The following is a 20,406-nucleotide window of genomic DNA, read 5'->3' on the forward strand; positions in this document are numbered from 1 at the left end:
TCTCTCTCTCTGACAACCACATCACACCATACTACACTACCTTCCTAAACCCACAACCCCATACCAACACCCATATCCAAAATAACACACCCAATCCACGCACCACACGGCACCACCACTCATGCACCAACACTACATCACACCACCACCGCGACACCATCACCATACCACACCACACTCCTAGCCACAATACTATATATCACTCTCCATATTACCACACCCATCATCACAACACTATGTCCGTCATCACAACACTCACCCCTATTTCACCCCTCTCTACCACACCCCACCACCACCACCACACCCACCTCATCCCTATCCCACCACCACCTTCCCCTTCTCTCTATCACACCACACACACACACACACCACCACACAACCTTCCTATTCCACAACCACCATCACCACAACCCCCCCTTCTCTACCACACACCACCAGCACCAGCACCACACCATCACCACCATCACAAAATCCTTCCTCTGTAACACCACACCTATAACCCGTCCTCTCAGCCACACCCATCACCACGTCAACCACTCCCATTCCACTCCTCTTCCCTCCCCCTCACCACCGCACCTGTCCTACCATCCATCCCTCCTCTCCCCACCCACCGTCACTGGATGTAACCCATTAGCCATTAACCAGGCTAATCCTATAAATCCCCTGCTGTTCAACGGTGGACATACGGACCGACTAATGGCTCCAAACCCCTCACTCTGGGCGTAAGGTGCTGGAGAGGAACGCCTTCATGGGGTGGCACCGATGTAACCAGGCAGCCCCATTTCCTGATTATACTAATGTCCCTCAACTCCCTCCCTATTCCTTGAAAGGAGCACGTAGGACTACCAGAGAAGGGCAACTTGAGTCTGCAGTTCACTGGATTCACGTTCCATATGAACATGGGGATACCACCACTACCACTACTACTACCATCATCATCACCACCACCATTCTTACTGTTACAACTACTACTACCACTACTACTACCACTATTCGTGCATGTTTCCCCTCGATGAATTCAGTGGAAAGGTCAACAAATACAACCACGATGTGTAATCCTGTCTAATCTTGTCACACGTCTGAGCCTCTGAACTCAGAAAACCCCATCTCTCTTTACTGGCCATCTCATTACCTTTTGGCTCAGTTTCGTAACAGAGTAAAAGATATACTGATCTTTAATGCATCTCTCTCTCTCTCTCGCTATATATATATATAGATAGATAGATAGATAGATAGATAGATAGACAGATAGATAGATAGATAGATTTCCTTAATCTTTCTCTTTTAACTCTCGCGTCCCTCAGTTCGTGTTTATGACGATAATCTCGTCTTTGTTTGTCATGTCCTTGTTCTTCCTCACTCAGGCGTTTAAGTTAATTCGCATCACTGCCTTGTTCTTTCATCTTATCCTTTTGTAGCTCCTTGTGCTTAATGTTTGGTGGTGCAGGGCGACGCCTTCAAGTGATGGGATAGATTGAACTGCGCGACTCCTCTGCCCTGTTATGTAAACGTTCCTCACTTCCTTCCCTGTGCCTCAGAGGGAAGATGGTGGGTTGCAGGATAACATCAACTTCACTTTCATATAAGAACGGGGAGACAACATCAACTTCCTGAACTGAAACCTCCAGCGGTCGGTTGGGCGGCAACAACGTCTACCAGTTCTCCTCTTCTGGGTTCGATCCACCACTCAAACTCTGACTCACACTCATTTCCTCTCTGCAGGTACTTCTTCGACTCCAGAGTGCATGCAGCCCTCTTCCATTTGCCCATGGTCAACTCCACAGTCACCCTCTCACACTCACACTCTGACACTAACATTTACTCGTCTCCACTCTCACTGCAACCCACTTCCAGTTGTCCATTCACTCCCACCTTGTCTCCTATCCCCACTCCCACTCACTGACACAGCCATTCACCCTCACTTCAACTATTCTCACACACTCTACCACTCACTAACTCACACTCCTAGCCACTCTCCCTGACTCCTTCACTCTTCAGGTACTTCATCGACCGTCAGAGTGCACGTCAGGTGGATCCCAGAGTGCAAGCAGCCCTGTTCATCTTCGCCGTGGCCAACTCCACCGTCAACCCTTTGGTGTATGGCTACTTCAACGTCCGCAGAGGTTCCAGGTCCGCCAACACCCACAACAACAACCACAACTACCACAACCACAACAACCACGACTGGAGATCTAAGAGGATAGTTTACAAGCCACCGTAAGAAATGTGATAGTTTTTTGTCTAGCCTCACCTAACCTAACCTAACCTAACCAAACCAAACCTAACCCAATCAAACCAAACCTAACCCAACCAAATCTTATCTAACGAGCTAACGTAACCCCACTTAACCTAACGTAACCTAACCCAACAACCACGACCGAGTGTAGCAACAATTATAGAATATAAAGAAAGCAAGATATTAACGTATTTCAAAGCGTTATGCTCATGTATGTTTATGAAAAGGACACCTCAGAGACAGACTTACACACACACACACACACACACACACACACACACACACACAGACACACAGACACACACACACACACACACAAATCCTAAACTCCATTCACTCAAGAGGAGACTGAATAAAAAGGATACCCATCATAGTGAAAAATCAGTTTGGATCAAAAGTCTACGAGCAGACCAAGACGGAAACAATACGAAAAACTTGCCTAGTCTAATTAAGGTGCTCCAGACGAGGGTAAATAAAAACGTCCTCGTATTTAGAAACGTTTAAGCTCTTAAGTTGATGAATAGGATACGTGAGGAGGGAGAAAATGGCAGCCAAATATAAGGTGTAAAGTTAGAGAGTAGTGAATAGTAGTTTGGTTTTTTGTGCGTTTCCATTATAACTTCGGCTCATCTAAACTTCCACTCTATTGTCTTATTTATTTTTCTCCACCCACACTCTCTCTCATCAGCACAACCTTCTCTCTCTCTCTCTCTCTCTCTCTCTCTCTCTTCTCTACCAATTACACATAACTCCCTCTCCCTCCCACGAACACAACCTTCTCTCCCTGTCATACATACAGTAGTCCTCTCCCTTTCTCCCTCCTCTCTCTCTCTCTCTCTCTCTTACATAACCTTCTCTCTCTCCACAGGTTCCGGCAACATCTTCAAGGGTGCGTTTGTCGTCATCACACCGAAAGCTCCTCCAGCGACCTACATCCTCATCACTATCACCACCCTAGGCCCTCCTACCCTTATCCCGCTTGAAAGAGAGAGAGAGAGAGAGAGAGAGAGAGAGAGAGAGAGAGGGAGAGAGCCTGCAACATCTAAAGTAATACCGCTATTTTGCAACACCGAGCAACAACAACAACACTGCCACCGCCCACATTACCTTGATTACACTGGAGAAATGTAATGAAAAAAAGGAAAATAAAAGAAACCGAAAAAAAAAACACTGAAAATAAACTGCTCAGCAAAAAACAAAGATACTCACTTTTTCTTGGATATGTTGGAAGAATTGTGTAATGACAGCAAGTTCATTTAGTCATTTTTCTTTTGATCTGGGGGGGGGGTTCAATATAGTATCATCTTTATTTCACTTCATTCCTACAACTGTCAAACGTTTGTACAGAGACCCAGCACAATCTGGTCAAAGTTTTCATGTCTATTATACAGGGGGTATGGTTAAAATTTTAGCAACATTTTTAAAAACATAATTAGAGTTGATCTATCATTCCGAAATTTTGCAAGTACGTAGCCGAGGGGAACAATTTGATTCGAGCCAATTCCTGCAGAATGGGGCCAAGTCTAACGAGTCGAGGCGTATCAAACACTTGTCCTATATAAATGTGTTAAGTGAAATGTGGCATCAGCTCCCCCTAGACCTTCAGCATTATTTTCTATATTTTTACTTTTCTCAGCAAGACAGAAACCGGTGGCGATGACTCTAAGGGAACGCTTTTAACTGCTGGGTGACTTACATCTTTTAACCAGCATTCTCAACTCTCAAAAATGAAAATTGGTAGGCTACCATCCAGGTTCACATCAAAGCTAAGTGAAAATGAGTTAGGTAGCAAGCAGGGCCGGATCCCATGTTATTACCTTCAGGGTGGACAATTTTACCTGTACAATGTATTAGCTAAGGAAGAATCACCTGCTGTAACTCCCTCCTAAGCTGTATAAAATCGCACCTAACAAAAATAAAATCATGAAAAGTCCTCGAAGTATGGAGTTACAAAACAGATATATAATGGAGTGAAGCGTCATCAGATTAACGTTACAAAAACAAATATATATAACGGAGTGAGACGCCATTGGATTACAGGTTAAAAATACTCGAAAAACAGAGTGAAAATAAAGATACTTACTGTCCTAAGGGTTTGATGGAAGAATGCTGTGATTAAACTGTTTTTGTATGATTGTGTAACTGTTTTTAATTTTTATGGTGTGTGTGTGTGTGTGTGTGTGTGTGTGTGTGTGTGTGTGTGTGTGTGTGTGTGTGTGTGTGTGTGTGTGTGTGTGTGATCCTCAACTCACAATTCACTGACTGTATTAGAAGTAAGGTCATCAGACTATAACAAAGCTCATACTGCGTGTCATGTTCACATTATCAGTGTTGTGGTGCCAGTGTATTTGTCCTACTGTAGTTCTCCAATGGCATCGTAAACCCTTTTCCTTAGCGATTCGTTCTGCACATTACACTTTTACCACCCTCTTGTATACTTCTCCCAACTATTGACATACGCTGCACCAATAACATACACGGTGAAGGCGTAATGTGCAAAATAAATCGGTAAGCAGAAGGTGGTGCGAAATCTGCAACCCTACTTTGAATACGATTTAAAGTATCATTACCATTGCCTTTATGTGTTAATGTGTCTCAGTTCACCTATACCTGTTACCACGTCAGTCTTATCACCATCCGCCTTATCATTTATCATTATCTAAATATTCTGGAGCCGCAGTGACTGAGTGGCTACCGTGCTCGCCTCATGGTCTGCGGTGCTCTGAATTTGGCATAGAAACTAGCCGTGGTGCTTAAAGAAGGTGCTGATTGTATGTCTTTTCATAGGCTTGTAAATGTTAACTCCCCGTCAGTTCATACCCGTAACTTATCCTTCATTGCACACACACACACACACACACACACACACACACACACACACACACACACACACACACACACACACACACACACACACACACACACACACACACACACACACACACACACACACACACTCCTTCATAATTTGTAATTTGCACATTATAGGGAACGGCTACCATATCATCATAATCATCATCATCATCATCATCATCACTCCCACCACACGTACTGCCACCACCATCACCATAAATCACCACCCACCATCACCATTACCACCATAACCAACATCATCACAAACCTCACCATACCTGCTACATCAACATCATCATCATCATATTTAGCATCACTAGTCTCATTCTCCACATCATCGACCATCTGTCTGCTGTATATATATCACCATCACTATCCCACATCCATCATATACCAACATCATCACTTCTTTACCAACCCAACTACCACACCACCATCACAACTATCAAAACATCACAGCACTAAGCACCACACCGATCACATCCTTACCACTTCACAGCCTCACCACCACCACCAACTCTCTCTCTCTCTCTCTCTCTCTCTCTCTCTCTCTCTCTCTCTCTCTCTCTCTCACACACACACATAACAATACTTCCAACATTACTTTCTCTCCTCACACACACACACACACACACACACACACACACACACACACACACACACACACACACACACACACACACACACTAAACAGGATAGGGAGAGGAAACGAGGGATGCGGGGGGTAGAGGCCCCTTTAACTGGGCAGCCATAAAAGTCACAGTTCATCCTCCTGTTAAAGCCTAATTAGTCATTTACCTGCACTCAAGCCCACCTGACACACACACACACACACACACACACACACACACACACACACACACACACACACTCACGTCATTTACTCGCTCAGTGTGATTCCTGTTTTAAGTGTCATACTGATAAAATAAAATGAATCCTGAATATTGTTTTATTAGCCTGGAAAATCACTCAAAGGTATATTTACAGAAGTAACTTAAATAAAATGTATTCTTATCATTATATTTATGGATATCAACACAAATTTAATCATGTGGTTTCTTCTTCTTTGCAAACACACACACACACACACACACACACACACACACACACACACACACACACACACACACACACACACACACACACACACACACACACACACACACACACACACACACACACACAGAAACGTACCCTACAGTCATGTTATTGCAAAGTCCTGTTCTGCACTGGCCTGGAAAACCAATCAAAGGCTATTTACTTATGGAACTAGATACACGGGCTTTGTATGAGGGGAAATATAGGTGTTTTCATACCTACACTTGATTACAAACATACAGACACGTGTGATAGATACATAGATAAAGGTGGGTAGATAGACGTAGATGGAAAGATAGACACCATACACAGACACAGATATAAATAAGAAGATAACAGATAAACAGACATGGATAAATATACAGACAGAGAGAAGAATGATATAAAAATAATAAATAAGATATAGACATGAAGATGGATGTATGGGAACAGACATATGGACAGGCAGAAAGATGGATGGACAGACAGATAACCAAAGAGAGAGAGAGAGAGAGAGAGAGAGAGAGAGAGAGAGAGAGAGAGAGAGAGAGAGAGAGAGAGAGAGAGAGAGGATGTCACCCTGTTCACTGGTTTGTAAAATCATTCAAATGAGTGTTTACGTATGCAACTGGACACAGGGACTTTGTATGGGGGTAAAGCAGACTCTTACACTTGACTTACAACATACCTGAAATTAAACTCTCTCTCTCTCTCTGACATTCTTAATTTTACACTTGACTTACAACACACACACACACACACACACACACACACACACACACACACACCATAACCCCAGCCTCTCCCACCTTCCACAGCTGTAATAAATAACCCAGGAAGACGCTCTATAAAGTCTGAATACCAAGAAGAAAAATACGCTTCATATTTTTGCCACCCCCGCACAGGAGCCAAAAGAGTTTCATTACCTCAGCCTTTCCCAGCTTCCATAACTCAAGTAAATTTTTAAGAAAGAGGCTCTGGGAATTTCTGAGGCAAGGGAAATAAAGTTCATAATGATGCTGAGGTACCACACACAGGAGGCAAGTGAGTGAATCATGGCGTCAACTGCTATCGGCTTGTACAACTAAATTCAATCATAAACCCCGCCTGCTCAAGGATCTCTCTCTCTCTCTCTCTCCTCGATTTTACTCAGTTCAGCACAGACTTACATACTGGAAATGATAGACACAACTTTCTCCAATCCCCTCACCACAAGACGTCTCCCTAGTCTAATAAATTTTGTCTGTGTAAGAATCAGCTGAAAAACATGTACTCGGATTGCAGAGGTTATGGGACAGGTGAAGCCTTTCTGCCATGGGAAACTGGTTTCAAAATTCTCCTGACTTTGGACACTCCCACACATGATTCAAGGAAGTGCATGACGCTGACTCCTTAACGCTGCCATAACAATAAATAATTTAATAAGTAAATAATAGCAACTGCGCGCACACACACACACACACACACACACACACACACACACACACACACACACACACACACACACATCTTTTAATATTTTATTTATCCTGCTACCATGGAATTTTCTTCAGTTTAGGAGAGATCTGTCCAACGGAGCAAGTTAATGAAAGCTGTCTCTAACCTATCAAGTTCAAAGGTCACAAAAATCAATCCCAAGGAAAATGGGGCTCGGAACTGTGCTGACCTTGACCCCACACACACACACACATACACACACACACACACACATACAGAAAGGGCGCGCACGATGTCAACCCCAAGTTTCCAATAAAAAGAAAAATCGCCTAACTTTCCTATCGCTGGCCGGAGACGTCAGGACACAAGTTCACACCACCTGCATAAAATGAAGATAGAATTTTATCGTAAATGGGTTTGGGAATTTCCTCTTCTTTAGCGATTTTGTCTGAAAATTACATCCCAGTATCCTCTTGTATGCCACCGGTGCAAACTATGTCGATAATTGTTCGATATACCTAGAATGCAGGAAAATGTTAAGGCGCAGTATGCAAAATAAATCACTAAGGAAAAGATGCTTCGGACCTTATGCTGACGAGGATACACATCAAGGACATAAGTTCAAACCGGTTATATTTTAAGTTAAATATACATACAAGGAAAGGTACAACAAAGGGAGCAGGAGGAAGAGAGGCCAGGGAAATTACTTATACCTGAGCTGGTTCTAAGGCTGATGAGGTGGCTTGTTTCATACGGTACTGTCTCTATCTGCCTGCCAAATCTACTAATCTTGAAAAAATAAATACACATACCTAGAGTGCTTCATAGTGTTCCTGTGGCGTGGAAAGCTTTTCAGAATATAAACAGATAAATAAATAAATAAATAAGTAACATAAAAGAGGTGGAGGAGAGAGGGGATTTTCTTCATACACAATATTCATGCATTCCATTCAATCATTTCTGCTTTCTCAAATTTAAGGCTTCCACAAACGAATTAATGTCGTTAAGTGGGCACACAATTCGTACAGATTACAGTGCACACGGGATCATAAATGCAGCACACACACACACACACACACACACACACACACACACACACACACACACACACACACACACACACACACACACACACACATAATTCTTACATGTGCAAAACAGTGCACAATGGTACAGACGAAGCAGTCACACGCACAAGATGATACACACAAAGGCAGTGTAATCATGCAGCTAATCTCAACCAAGACGTAATCTCTGTCTCTGTCTCTGTCTGTCATACGCTATTAGCCAATGAGATAAGCTGTAGGGTACACATTTCCCCTTCTCCGAGGTAACTCTCTCATTTTCTAACAATCATTTTTTTTTTTCTTAAGCGAACAAGTATCTATAAATTTCATACAGCAAATCAGTTTTCATCACAATGTTCAATCGTCCGTGGAGTCAGATGGTTTAGTGCGAAGTGTGCACCAAGACTTTTTCGAGCAAATGTACCCTGTCAAGTAATGAGAAAGAGTTTGCCCATAGCGAGGCCTAATAAAACTAGTTCCTCCAATTCTCATCACGACTTACACGACCGGACAATCTGCGCTGGAATATGACGATTTCCTGAGGGTCCTGCCACACTAGTGAGGGAATCAAGACATATTCCGGAGCAAACTGTTATATTCGCGTAGGTCGGGGTGTAGGACGGGATGAGAACACCCCGATTCACTGAGCGACGTTCTGGGCTTTATATTTATCGATGCCAGATAACACGCTGGTGACACTGAAACACATTATGACTTGAAGACGAAACAATGCAACGGGGGGTTCTGAAATCAACTTCTGCCGTGACCTATATAATCAGACAAACTGCGCCACAATAATTATGTCCAATCGCGACCTCAGTGTGAACAAGGCCTAGTACAGCACAGTTTTTTCACCGCCAACCACGCTTCCTCTCTCTATCCCTGCTCTCCACCTGCGCGAGGAAGAGAGTAGGTGATAAACATGAAGGTTCATTTCACCTGCCAGAGCCTGTACTGCTCCATGGAAAGTTGCAATGATTTTATCGCTAACGAGAAGTACAGGGCGCCATCACTGAGCGGGTGAACGGATGGACAGCGTAATGTCAGACATCATTTTGGCTCCCACTGAACTTCAAAGCTCACAGGAAGAATTAACATCGATATCAGCCATTATTAATAACGAGGAATTTCATCTTCTATGAAAGAGTGAATGCTGTCCATTTTCTCCAACACAATTCCATGGTTTATTTATGAAGGTATTAGCAACAGGATTCTCTTTAATTGTACTAGGTCTCCACACTGTGATGAAGAACTACTGTAATGGCTCAGTTTTTTTCTTTCTTCCCGTTCTTCTTCTTTCTTTATTTCTTTCTTCCAAACACTTTGAAATTTGGCGCCATTCCTCTAGATCTTCACCAACAGCTTCCTTTCCCTTTCCCTACCACCCTCTTCCTCTGCCTCAGTATCTCTTTCATCCATCTTCCTTATTATCTCTTCTCCTTTCTCATCATTCCTCATCGCTCCCCTTCCCTCACCGCTTCCCCTTTTCTTTATCCTCTTTCCACCCTTATCATCAACCTCTTCCATTCACTCTTCGTCTTAACTCTTCTCCCCCATCCTCACAACCCCATCGATTCCCCTCCCTACTTCACCCCTTCCCCTTCCTCCACCTTCCCAATCCCCTCTCCCATGCACCACTACCCCTTCTCTACCCTCACCACATTCTCTCTCTCTCTCTCTCTCTCTCTCTCTCTCTCCAGTATCTTCCCCGTTTTCATCACCTCCTCTTTCCATTTTCACTTCCCCAGCTCTCTCTCGCTCACTCATCCACTCCCCTGCCTCTCTCTCACTCTCCTCTCCCCTCTCTCACCCTCTTCCTTCCCCTCTTCTCGACCTCTCTCTAACTTTCAGCTAAGAAAAATTAACTGTGACCCTTTACATAGGAGACTGGGAGGAAATTAAAGCAACGAGAAGCATTGAAATAAAAGTAACTGCACGCTTTTTTACTGACACCCACCAACCCTTCAAAACCCACACCCACACACACCCACACCCACACCCACACACACACACAGACACGCAGTACACTATACAGACAGAAAAACGTGCCAAGTCTCTCTAAATTTAGTAACAGTAGCCAGAAATGAAACGAGAGGAACAAAAGAGCTGAAAAACCTGGCGAACTTTTGTCCCAGTGTACCTCACCACCACAGTATCTCTCTCTCTCTCTCTCTCTCTCTCTCTCTCTCTCTCTCTCTCTCTCAAACCAGACCTGTATTTCAACGATAGAAGCAGTCAGTTCTTTTAATTCAACTTGGCCCAGATTTTCGTCCTTTGCAGTTTACTTCACGTACTGTAGCTCAGTGGCAAAATAAGACAGTACTGAGGCTCTACATCCTTTCCATAGCACTTCTTCGTGACTTGCAGCATATTTTAGTACAAACCTACCGATAAACTCAGCATTCAGGCTGGAGTAAAATGAGGATAGTGTCTGTGAGGTAAACAATGGGGATTTTGCCTGGGAAATTGAGTGGTAGTTGTCGCAAACCCAGGCTCATCTGAAATGCGAACCCAGTGGATTGCAGGCTTAAGCTGCCCACCTCCAGTAGTCCTTCAGGAAGATGGGGAAGTAATTGGCAGACGTTTGTGTAACCGGGCAGTTGAGCCGCCCAACTATATCAATGCCATCACATGAAGGCTTCCCTCTCGAACACCAGGTAATTAAGTAAAGACGACATATGAAAATGCCGACACCTACTCTTCTTGATAAGGAACAGAATAGCTGATGAAAAAATCATAATGATAATAGAATTCCTGGTACAACAGATAAATCCCACGCGGTAAAATCCAGGCCACAGGGCACCATGCATAAACATAAGCTCATCAGGCCTGGGGAGGTGCGGCGTGGCTTGTGGAATATAATAATCACTGCTCGCCCGCTGGATGAAGGTTACAGAGTTCACGCAAAGGTATAAACGAGAATTGTAGCTTCGACATGACTCTCCAGATTTATAGTTTGGTGTGTGGTAGCTACAGTACACGAAGAGGAATATGTAGTTCTTTAAAGTTAACTGCAAAATTGGAACTCCCCATTTCGGAGGGTTGCAGCCAGGACCCCTTCCCACGGGGGCTTAGGTGGGGCTGAGAAGGGATGTGTAGGGTAGTGGTGGGATGCAGGTGAGAGATGGATGGGTATGCTTGATGATAAAAATCTGCAGTATCATCGTCTATACCCTTTTTACTCTAACTTGGCCTAAAATTGACATCTCTCCATCTTGAATGCTCTCAGTTGTGGCAATAGATTACTAACAGAATATAGCGCTGATCATGAAGACGTGCTATTGAATGGATATAGAGCTGTAGCACTACGCGAAAAAAAGGTGCAAAGGGACGAAATGCTGAGCCAGGTTAATGTAAAAGGTGTAGTCGATTCAGTCAGGTTCTTATTTCTGTTAAAAAGTACGAACAGAGGGGCAACAACTATGGACCCATCTGTAACAACATTATGGATTCTGAAGCACAACATTTACGTCTTAAAACCGATACAGTACGCTAATCAGTCACACCAAAATTACAAGTTAATAGCAATGAATATGAATTGTGTAATGCACTGATCCACACGCGTCAAGTGCTTGTATGTTATGAATGCAGTTCCAGAATAATTTCCACCATAAAAAAAAAGAAGGGATATATTCAAAAGTGTAATGAAGGCAACACTAAGCGAAGAAAATGTGAAGAGTGAATGAGACACTGATCCAATCTGGCCACGTCTCCCCTCCCCTCACAAATTAACACGGCGAGGCTGATGACGTGGTGCAGCTGACACACACACACACACACACACACACACACACACACACACACACACACACACACACACACACACACACACACACATTCAATCAATGCATTCCTCCTTTACTGTTTGACCATGCATAAAAAATAATATTAGCTTTCTCCCTCTCCCGCACACACACACACACACACACACACACACACACACACACACACACACACACACACACACATATTCTATCAATCCATTCCTCCCTGACTGATCATGCATAAAAAAGCAAATAATTAACTCTCTCCCTCTCTCTCTCTCTCTCTCTCTCTCTCACACACACACACACACACACACACACACACACACACATCAAAGAGGCAACACCAGAATACCTCGTCTCATCTCCAACAGGACTCCGAATACCTGGCCGTCGTAATCATCAGAATTTATGCAATTTAAGTAATTTCCCGAGGGCGAGATGGGACTTAAACTGCTATTTCCAGAAGAGTTTATTCAGCGTGACGGTGGTGGTGGCGGTGGTGGTGGTGGTGCATACACATACATTCATTCTCTCTCTCTCTCTCCCACACACACACACACACACACACACACACACACACACACACACCAACGCATCTGCTAACAAGAAATGCCATATCGGAACTTACATTTCTTGCTCACTCAATGGAGGCTATTGACTCGTGGATTTTGAGGCCTCTCTCTCTCTCTCTCTCTCTCTCTCTCTCTCTCTCTCTCTCTCACCCCTGGCTCAGGATGGCGTTAGCTATCGATTTACTGTAATGTGTTTGTGAGGTCATGAGAGTCACACCAGTGGCGTCGGAGTCTAGGTTCACGGCCGTATTCCGGGCTGCGTGAGGCTTCTTTGCACCTCTTCCTAGGCGATTTATCCTGCACATTACACCTTGACATTCTCGTGTGTTATTTACTGTATTTATTTATTCATCTGTGGTTCCGTCTACAACACAAAGATAACAACCATCCCACGGTGTAGGCTAATAGGCGTTAATATCATCCACTCCAAAACACATCACTTAATTTCTCGTTAATCTAGCATTTCCATTATGCGAAGGTGCACCAGACGCTCTCATTACTGCCTGGGAATTTAGAAGCGATGGTACAACAGGGAACAAGAGTTGCCTTGTTTTCAACTCCGTCCAGCAGAGGATGGTGAGATGTACAGTAGAACGTGGTGACATATTAAGCGAACTTTTGCATCTATGGAAAATATACTAAGCCTCTCTCTGCTTAGGAATATTACCCAGCAGATGGAAGTAAGATGCAATATGCAGTGAAATAGTAAGCAAACTTTTGTATATACGGACAGAGAAACAAACCAGTCTTCTCTCAGCTTAGGAATATTACCCAGTAGAGGAAAGTGAGATGCAGTTTGGGGTGAAATATCTGGTGAACTTTTGCATCTATAGGCAGAGAAATAGACTAGCCTCTCTCAGCTATGCAATATCAGCCAGCAGACGAACAAGAAAAGCAGAACCGATGAAATATGAGGCAAACACTTCTCCCTAACTGTATCTGACACGGGCAGTAACAGCCAGCGTGGATGCCTTAACAGTCTCAAGAGATTTTCATTTGCCTAAAATATCAATGCGTCCTTCACTAGGATTTCGTTTATTGCACTTTACTTAACATTCATGATTCAACTGTTGTATCATCACCACCACCAGCACAATCATGCCACACCACACTACACTACACCACACACACACACACACACACACACACACACACACACACACACACACACACACACACACACACACAGCGGGGCCCTTGTTTGATCTCTGGACCTATTCATACCAGACATACCAATCGAAAGGCGTGTACTGTACCTGGATCCTACATTATATCAGTCTACTCATACAGAGAGTCCGAGGAAAGAATTGGGAATGAGAGACTGGCTAGGAGAGTGTATGTGAGTGAGATGGAAAGCGAGGGGGAGGAGGTGACCAAGGATGAGCTGGAGACATGGATTAAGGCGTCTGATTACACACAGACAGATAAACAAACAGAGATTGATAGATTGATTGACTGACAAATAGATGCACACGGTCATAAATATACACAGTAAGACAATAAGCTAGACAGAGACATACAGACTGATTGACTGACTGACATACTGATAGATACAGATTAACAGAGAGATAGACACAGATATTGACAGACAGACAGACAGCCCCAGGACACGTGTGAGGAACTTCAGGTACATCAGCCTGAGTCAGTCCAGTGCAGGACAAAGGATTAGGGTGATAGGGTGCAATAACGCTCTCAACCCGGGGATATTTTTAAGGATTTTAGTTTTGCTCCCTAACGAAGATTTTTCTTGTTTCAGGGAGACGTCCAGTAGGTAAGGAGTAAATGAAGGCTGAGTCTAGTCCCTCAGGTACCCGTAAAAATATAAAATAAATAACTCAGCACTGGTGATAATAAGGGTGAAAGTTGAGAAGCGTTAGGGAGGTAGAAGGAGGGGGAGGTGGCTGGAGGGAGGGTCAGGGATGCTGGAGGAGGGAAGGGATGTTTAGAGGGGCTGAGTGAAAAAGTAGGTCAAAGTCTATAATGAGATTACTGGTAGCCAGGCCTCTTGTTAACAGGTACTCTTATGTGGGAACGGAACTCTGAAAATAATGTATCCTGAGAGGCTGGTTGTGGTTATTTTATTTATTTATTTATTTTTTGTTTATTACAGTATTATCATTACTGTCATCTTTATCACTCCTGCTGCACTACTACTACTAGTATTTTATTGTGGTTAGTAAAACGAGATCTTAGTCATGAAGAGAAAGTTGGTGAAAAAGAACACAACGAGACTACAAGTGTGTATGTGTGTGTGTGAGTCAGGGGGCTGGTTAGGGTTAATGCTCCCATCTCTTGGCTGTAAGGTACGTAATAGGCTTTGCGTATCTTTGAATTCTTCGGATATTCTCTTGAAGAACACACACACACACACACACACACACACACACACACACACACACACACACACACACACACACACACACACACACAGGAAGCTAAGGCCCTTATTTACACGTGCACTCCACAGGGAACCTCTTGGACAATAATGAACTCGATAGTTTAACTCGAAATCACAGACACCTGCTTACTTTCGTGATAACTTTTTAAAAATGATGCTATAAACCTCCTCCCCCCCTCATCTGTTTACGTAAATTTCCCTTCCCCCTCTCCCTCCCTATCCTAGCCCACCATTTCTACCTTCACTATGGAATGTTGTTTACGTCCACTAATTAAATGTTCTCGCTATTCCTCCCACCTTCAGACTCACTCCCCCTCCCCCCGTCTCTCATACAGTAGCGAGCACGGTTGTAAATTTATGAACAGAGTATAAAAAAATAAAAAATAGATCCTTCTTGCACTTGTAAACATAATATCACTCATGTAAGATAAATTCTGTTGTTATGTTACTTTTGAACCATCCTGAATAAACACACAGGGTTACACAGATCATGCCTACCTTACTGGACACACGTGATGATTACTTCTCTAAACACTGCCCCTTCACAGCAGAGTATCCAATAAACTGGCCAATAGGAGTTCAATTTAATTCTCCCTTCCTCTCTGTTAACTGACACTCCTCGTCCTTCTCGTCTCTTCTTCAGTGTCAAAGCTTATATAGTGACTCTCTCTCTCTCTCTCTCTCTCTCATCCTGCATAGTTAAGATCTCCCTCTCCCCTCCTCTCTCTCCCTCTACACGTGTCTACCGTCCCCCTTATCAGAACGAATAACTCAAATGATCTGAAGCCCGGAAGTGGGAGAGGAAGTTGGGAGAGCAAGTTTCATTATCATCCAATATCAGATACGACCAAAGTAATATTACACGGGTGCAATATTAAGTGAAGAGAGACTACATTACTATTATTTGTGAATACTCTGCCCACACGTGATGGAGAGAGAGAGAGAGAGAGAGAGAGAGAAACTAGCCAAAAGTCTGCTAAACTGAATGGGCCACACTATCACTCAAGCCCTGGCCCCCTGGAAATTGACTCTACCTTACAGGCCTAAACATTTACACCTACAAGCTTGATGCCATATTCCAGCTGTGGTCAATCTGCTAGATGGAAAAAAAAATCCTCTCCTTAATCTCTTCAATGTATCGGCCAATTTTAATACATTCTACTACTACCAGATGATTTTATTAAAAAAAAAAAAAAAGGACTAAAAATAATAGAAACCATATTTTTAAAAAAGTGCCTGAAAAAATTGCAACTGATCATCAAAGAATTTTTTAAAACGGTTGCAAAACAGCTTTCATCAAAAGCAGACAGTAAGTCTCAACTGGAAGAAAAAAAAAAAAAACTACGAAGCATCATCCATCTCCCCTTCCCTAAAAATAATTATCAGTAAATGCATACTAAAAAAGTCTTCAAAACTGAGCGTGAAAAATTACACACCTTCCCCCACCCTTCCCTTCAATATATCCTTCCGAGAAATATAAATACTGTACATACATACATAATCTACACTAATCTAATTTAAAAAGGACACCATGTTTCCTCTTCAGGAATCTCTGCACTGACGTTGTCCATGTTGCTGCTAATGTTTTATATGGCCTGGAAGCCAAAGCAAGTGCCAAAAGCGGATAATTACTAAATAAAAACAGAGTGTTATAATGAAATCATGTTATGGCTGGGTAGGACTTGCTTACTTGTATACAGCTGCTACTATGAAAGATTATGGTGCAGGTCAACAAAGGTGCTATACCGTTTTCCCTTTAACTTGGCCGAAAATTGCCATCTATCCATCTACAGTGCAGAGTTTTAACAATACTGTAGATAGAAATAGTGTATGAAGCTAGTTAGTCATAAAGAAGTGCTATGGAAGGGATGCAGAGTCATAGTATTGTCTTTTCCTGGCACTGGAATATATAAGCATCATTCATTCATTCATTCATCACCCAATCCTACGCTGCCCCATCAGAAGCGTAGATGCCCGGGACTAGGCAAGTTGGTCCTGACATTTAAGATCAGAGTGGCCAGCCTCACTCATCCCTGTGTGGCATTACGTGAGCAATAAACCCCAACCACCCCTTGGATATAAACCTATAAAGGCTCAATCTGATTGGAGCGCCGTTATTACCCACTAAACCACCAGGCACCAACATAAACATCAAAAGGACAAAAATCTTGGCGAAGTTAAAGCGAAAATAGTATCGCTGAATCCCAGCTAGAACTTAAATAATACAAGTAGGCCATAATATTATTAAAATAGTTTCTCTCAGTGTAAAGAATAGGCTACCTACTTTCTGAAAACTGTTTAAAAATCACCAACCTTTCTTACTTTAGGATACGGTGGTATGAAAAAATTCCACTTTCACTTACAGCCAACATGAAATTCAGTCCTAGGAAATGAATTAAACTTACCGCACTTTGTTTCTGGACTCTTATGGATTTTCTTGTCAATTCCACATGCAGTCATAACTTGGCTATGACATGGAAAGCATTGCTTTCTTTCCTTCTTCAAACTTGTTTTACATGTGATCTGGAAAAGTAAATTTTATGTTCAGTTCCATCATTATTATTATAAGTATATTTCGTAAATAGTATACTAGTATCATTTGCTAGTTACTGACGATGTCATGCTGATGCCTGGAGTGTGTGGGTGTGAATAGGCTTGGAGAGCTCATAATAGCTCCACAGATTTAAACCCCTAAGAAATGAGGGGGGGGGAAGGAAGGCTGGTAGAGGAAACAGTAGGGATGAAACATGCATAACAAGGGAAATTCAACAGTACAATAGACTAGACTCTCCATAATCTCAAGTTCTGAATGCATTGATGCTCAGTGTGCAGTACCATTACAGAATAAAGAAAGCCATACCCTTAGGAAGCACATCTGTACTGTACTGAAATTGGGGTCATAGAGGGGTCTTAACTGGCAAGTTGGGCTTAGGCAGATGAGTTGGTTAAAATGTATGATCTTTGTAATATGTTGTGGATTTCTGAGGTACTGAATCCTAGGTTAACACCTTACTCATGCACAGGGAGGTTCTACTTTATGTTATTCGTATGATGCCTGTGTGGAATCGCACTCCTTGGAGGCAACTGTCCAGGCCGGAAATGGCTGAACAGAGTACAGCAGTCTGTACAGAGCAAAAATGGGAGAGGATGAACTGTCTGAAAGACATCGGGTATCCAGAGGAACAACTGGGAGTCTGTGACCAACAGTACTAGACATCCAAACCTCTACACAATCTTTTTAGAGACTGAGGAAAAAATACGTGTTAATGGAATTTCCATAACACAAAATGAGCTTCTTACACGGATAGAGTGATTGGCTTGGGACCACACACCTCCGGAATATGACTTTCATAGTACTCACTCCTACTTAACTTTCTTAAAACTATATATACCAGTAAATTCAGTACATTCTGAACTGCATTCTTAGCATGCTAGGCACAAGGAAAAGGCAACTGTACCAAGAAAGATAAGGAAAAAATGGTCACCAAATACTGCAATGCCAACCCTGTAAGGAAATGGTAGGATTAGCACATACCTTTACTAGTGGGTGTACTGTACTTCAACATGGTCATGTAACAAAGAATTCAGCATATTTAAAGCTATTTTTAAGCACAGAGTATGCCACAATTTACATTAGGGCAACAGCAATCAAGAAAGGTGAAAACAGCCAAAATACAGTTAAAGACCTAGCAATGAAACCTTGGGGTCAGTACACATACAGCGGCTACAATACATTTGGAAAAACATTCTGGGTGGTTTCACAATGGCAATGCAGTATTCCTCTGCGACAAAAATTCTATGTTGCATAAAAAAAAGGAGTACAGATGCTTCAGGTGACTGATAACCAAGTCTTCTGAGGGATTCTCATGCACCATGTGATGCAGCAAACAGTGCAATGCGAGGAGACATGGGAGCATCAATCGCACAATCAATCGTTGTGACAGTGAAACTTTTGTCTGCATAACATATATTATACCGTAACATGGAAATGATCTGCCAAAGGCAGTACTGGGCATCTAAAGAACAATTTAAGTAAAACAAAAACAAATGGATCATGTGACTAGGATAATACTGTACTGTAGCTACATGAAATGCACAAAAGTTAGCCAAATTATTATTCTTCATAACTCGCACACCACAGCAGGCAGAAAGCATATCCCAGTACGGTACTCATAAGACTTTGAAGAACAATATATATATTATATATATATATATATATATATATATATATATATATATATATATATATATATATATATATATATATATATATATATATATATATATTATATATATATATATATATATATATATATAACGTACCCGTAGCATCAACAACAGTGAGTGGCCATAATAACAACAGTAAGAAAAAGACAACACGGGAGCCAAATCAAAGGCTATCGCAGGGACTGTATAGTGGCAATGATGATGTAATGTTTTTTCATCATGGCAAGGCAGGGTTACCCGGTAAGTGAAATTTGGTTCTTCGCCATGACAAGGCTGGGTTCCTCTGTGGGTGTAATTTGGTTCTTTACCACAGCAAGGCTGGGTTCCTCTGTGGGTGTAATTTGGTTCTTTACCACAGCAAGGCTGGGTTCCTCTGTGGGTGTAATTAGTTCTTTACCACAGCAAGGCTGGGTAAATTGGTTCTTTACCACAGCAAGGATGGGTTCCTCTGTGGGTGTAGTTTGGTTCTTTACCAAAGCAAGGATGGGTTCCTCTGTGGGTGTAATTTGGTTCTTTGCTATGCCCTGGCTGGGATCTTCAGTCATGCTACGTGCTGAACAACAAATCTCTGCCATGCCACTTTCCCATGGCATGGCAGAGATTTTATGTGTATGTAATTTTGTTGACCTGAATTTTGATGTGTGTATATCCAAAACAATAACCAAACAAGAATAACAGTACAGTTCCGCACAAAGAGGTCTATGTATCTGTTTATGGCCAGATGTCATAATCTCGTACGAGGCAGGTGGGTGAATTTTGGGAAAAAGGCCGA

The 20,406-nt window shown here is 42.6% G+C and overlaps 1 protein-coding gene across 1 annotated transcript in view; it reads left to right on the forward strand.

Moving 5' to 3' along the window:
• Positions 1–9,506, forward strand: part of LOC145417866 (uncharacterized) — a 35,927-nt gene extending 26,421 nt beyond the window's left edge. Inside the window, exons 7-10 of the mRNA XM_080286484.1 lie at positions 1,999–2,217; positions 3,105–3,166; positions 5,248–5,443; positions 9,392–9,506. Coding sequence (XP_080142610.1) covers positions 1,999–2,217; positions 3,105–3,166; positions 5,248–5,443; positions 9,392–9,506 — 592 coding nt within the window. The remainder of the gene's footprint in view (positions 1–1,998; positions 2,218–3,104; positions 3,167–5,247; positions 5,444–9,391) is intronic.
• Positions 9,507–20,406: the final 10,900 nt, after the last annotated feature.

This window comes from Coenobita brevimanus, chromosome 111 (assembly GCF_032717465.1).
Source record: "Coenobita brevimanus isolate Jiangsu-jjx chromosome 111, ASM3271746v2, whole genome shotgun sequence".
NCBI lineage: Eukaryota > Metazoa > Arthropoda > Malacostraca > Decapoda > Coenobitidae > Coenobita > Coenobita brevimanus.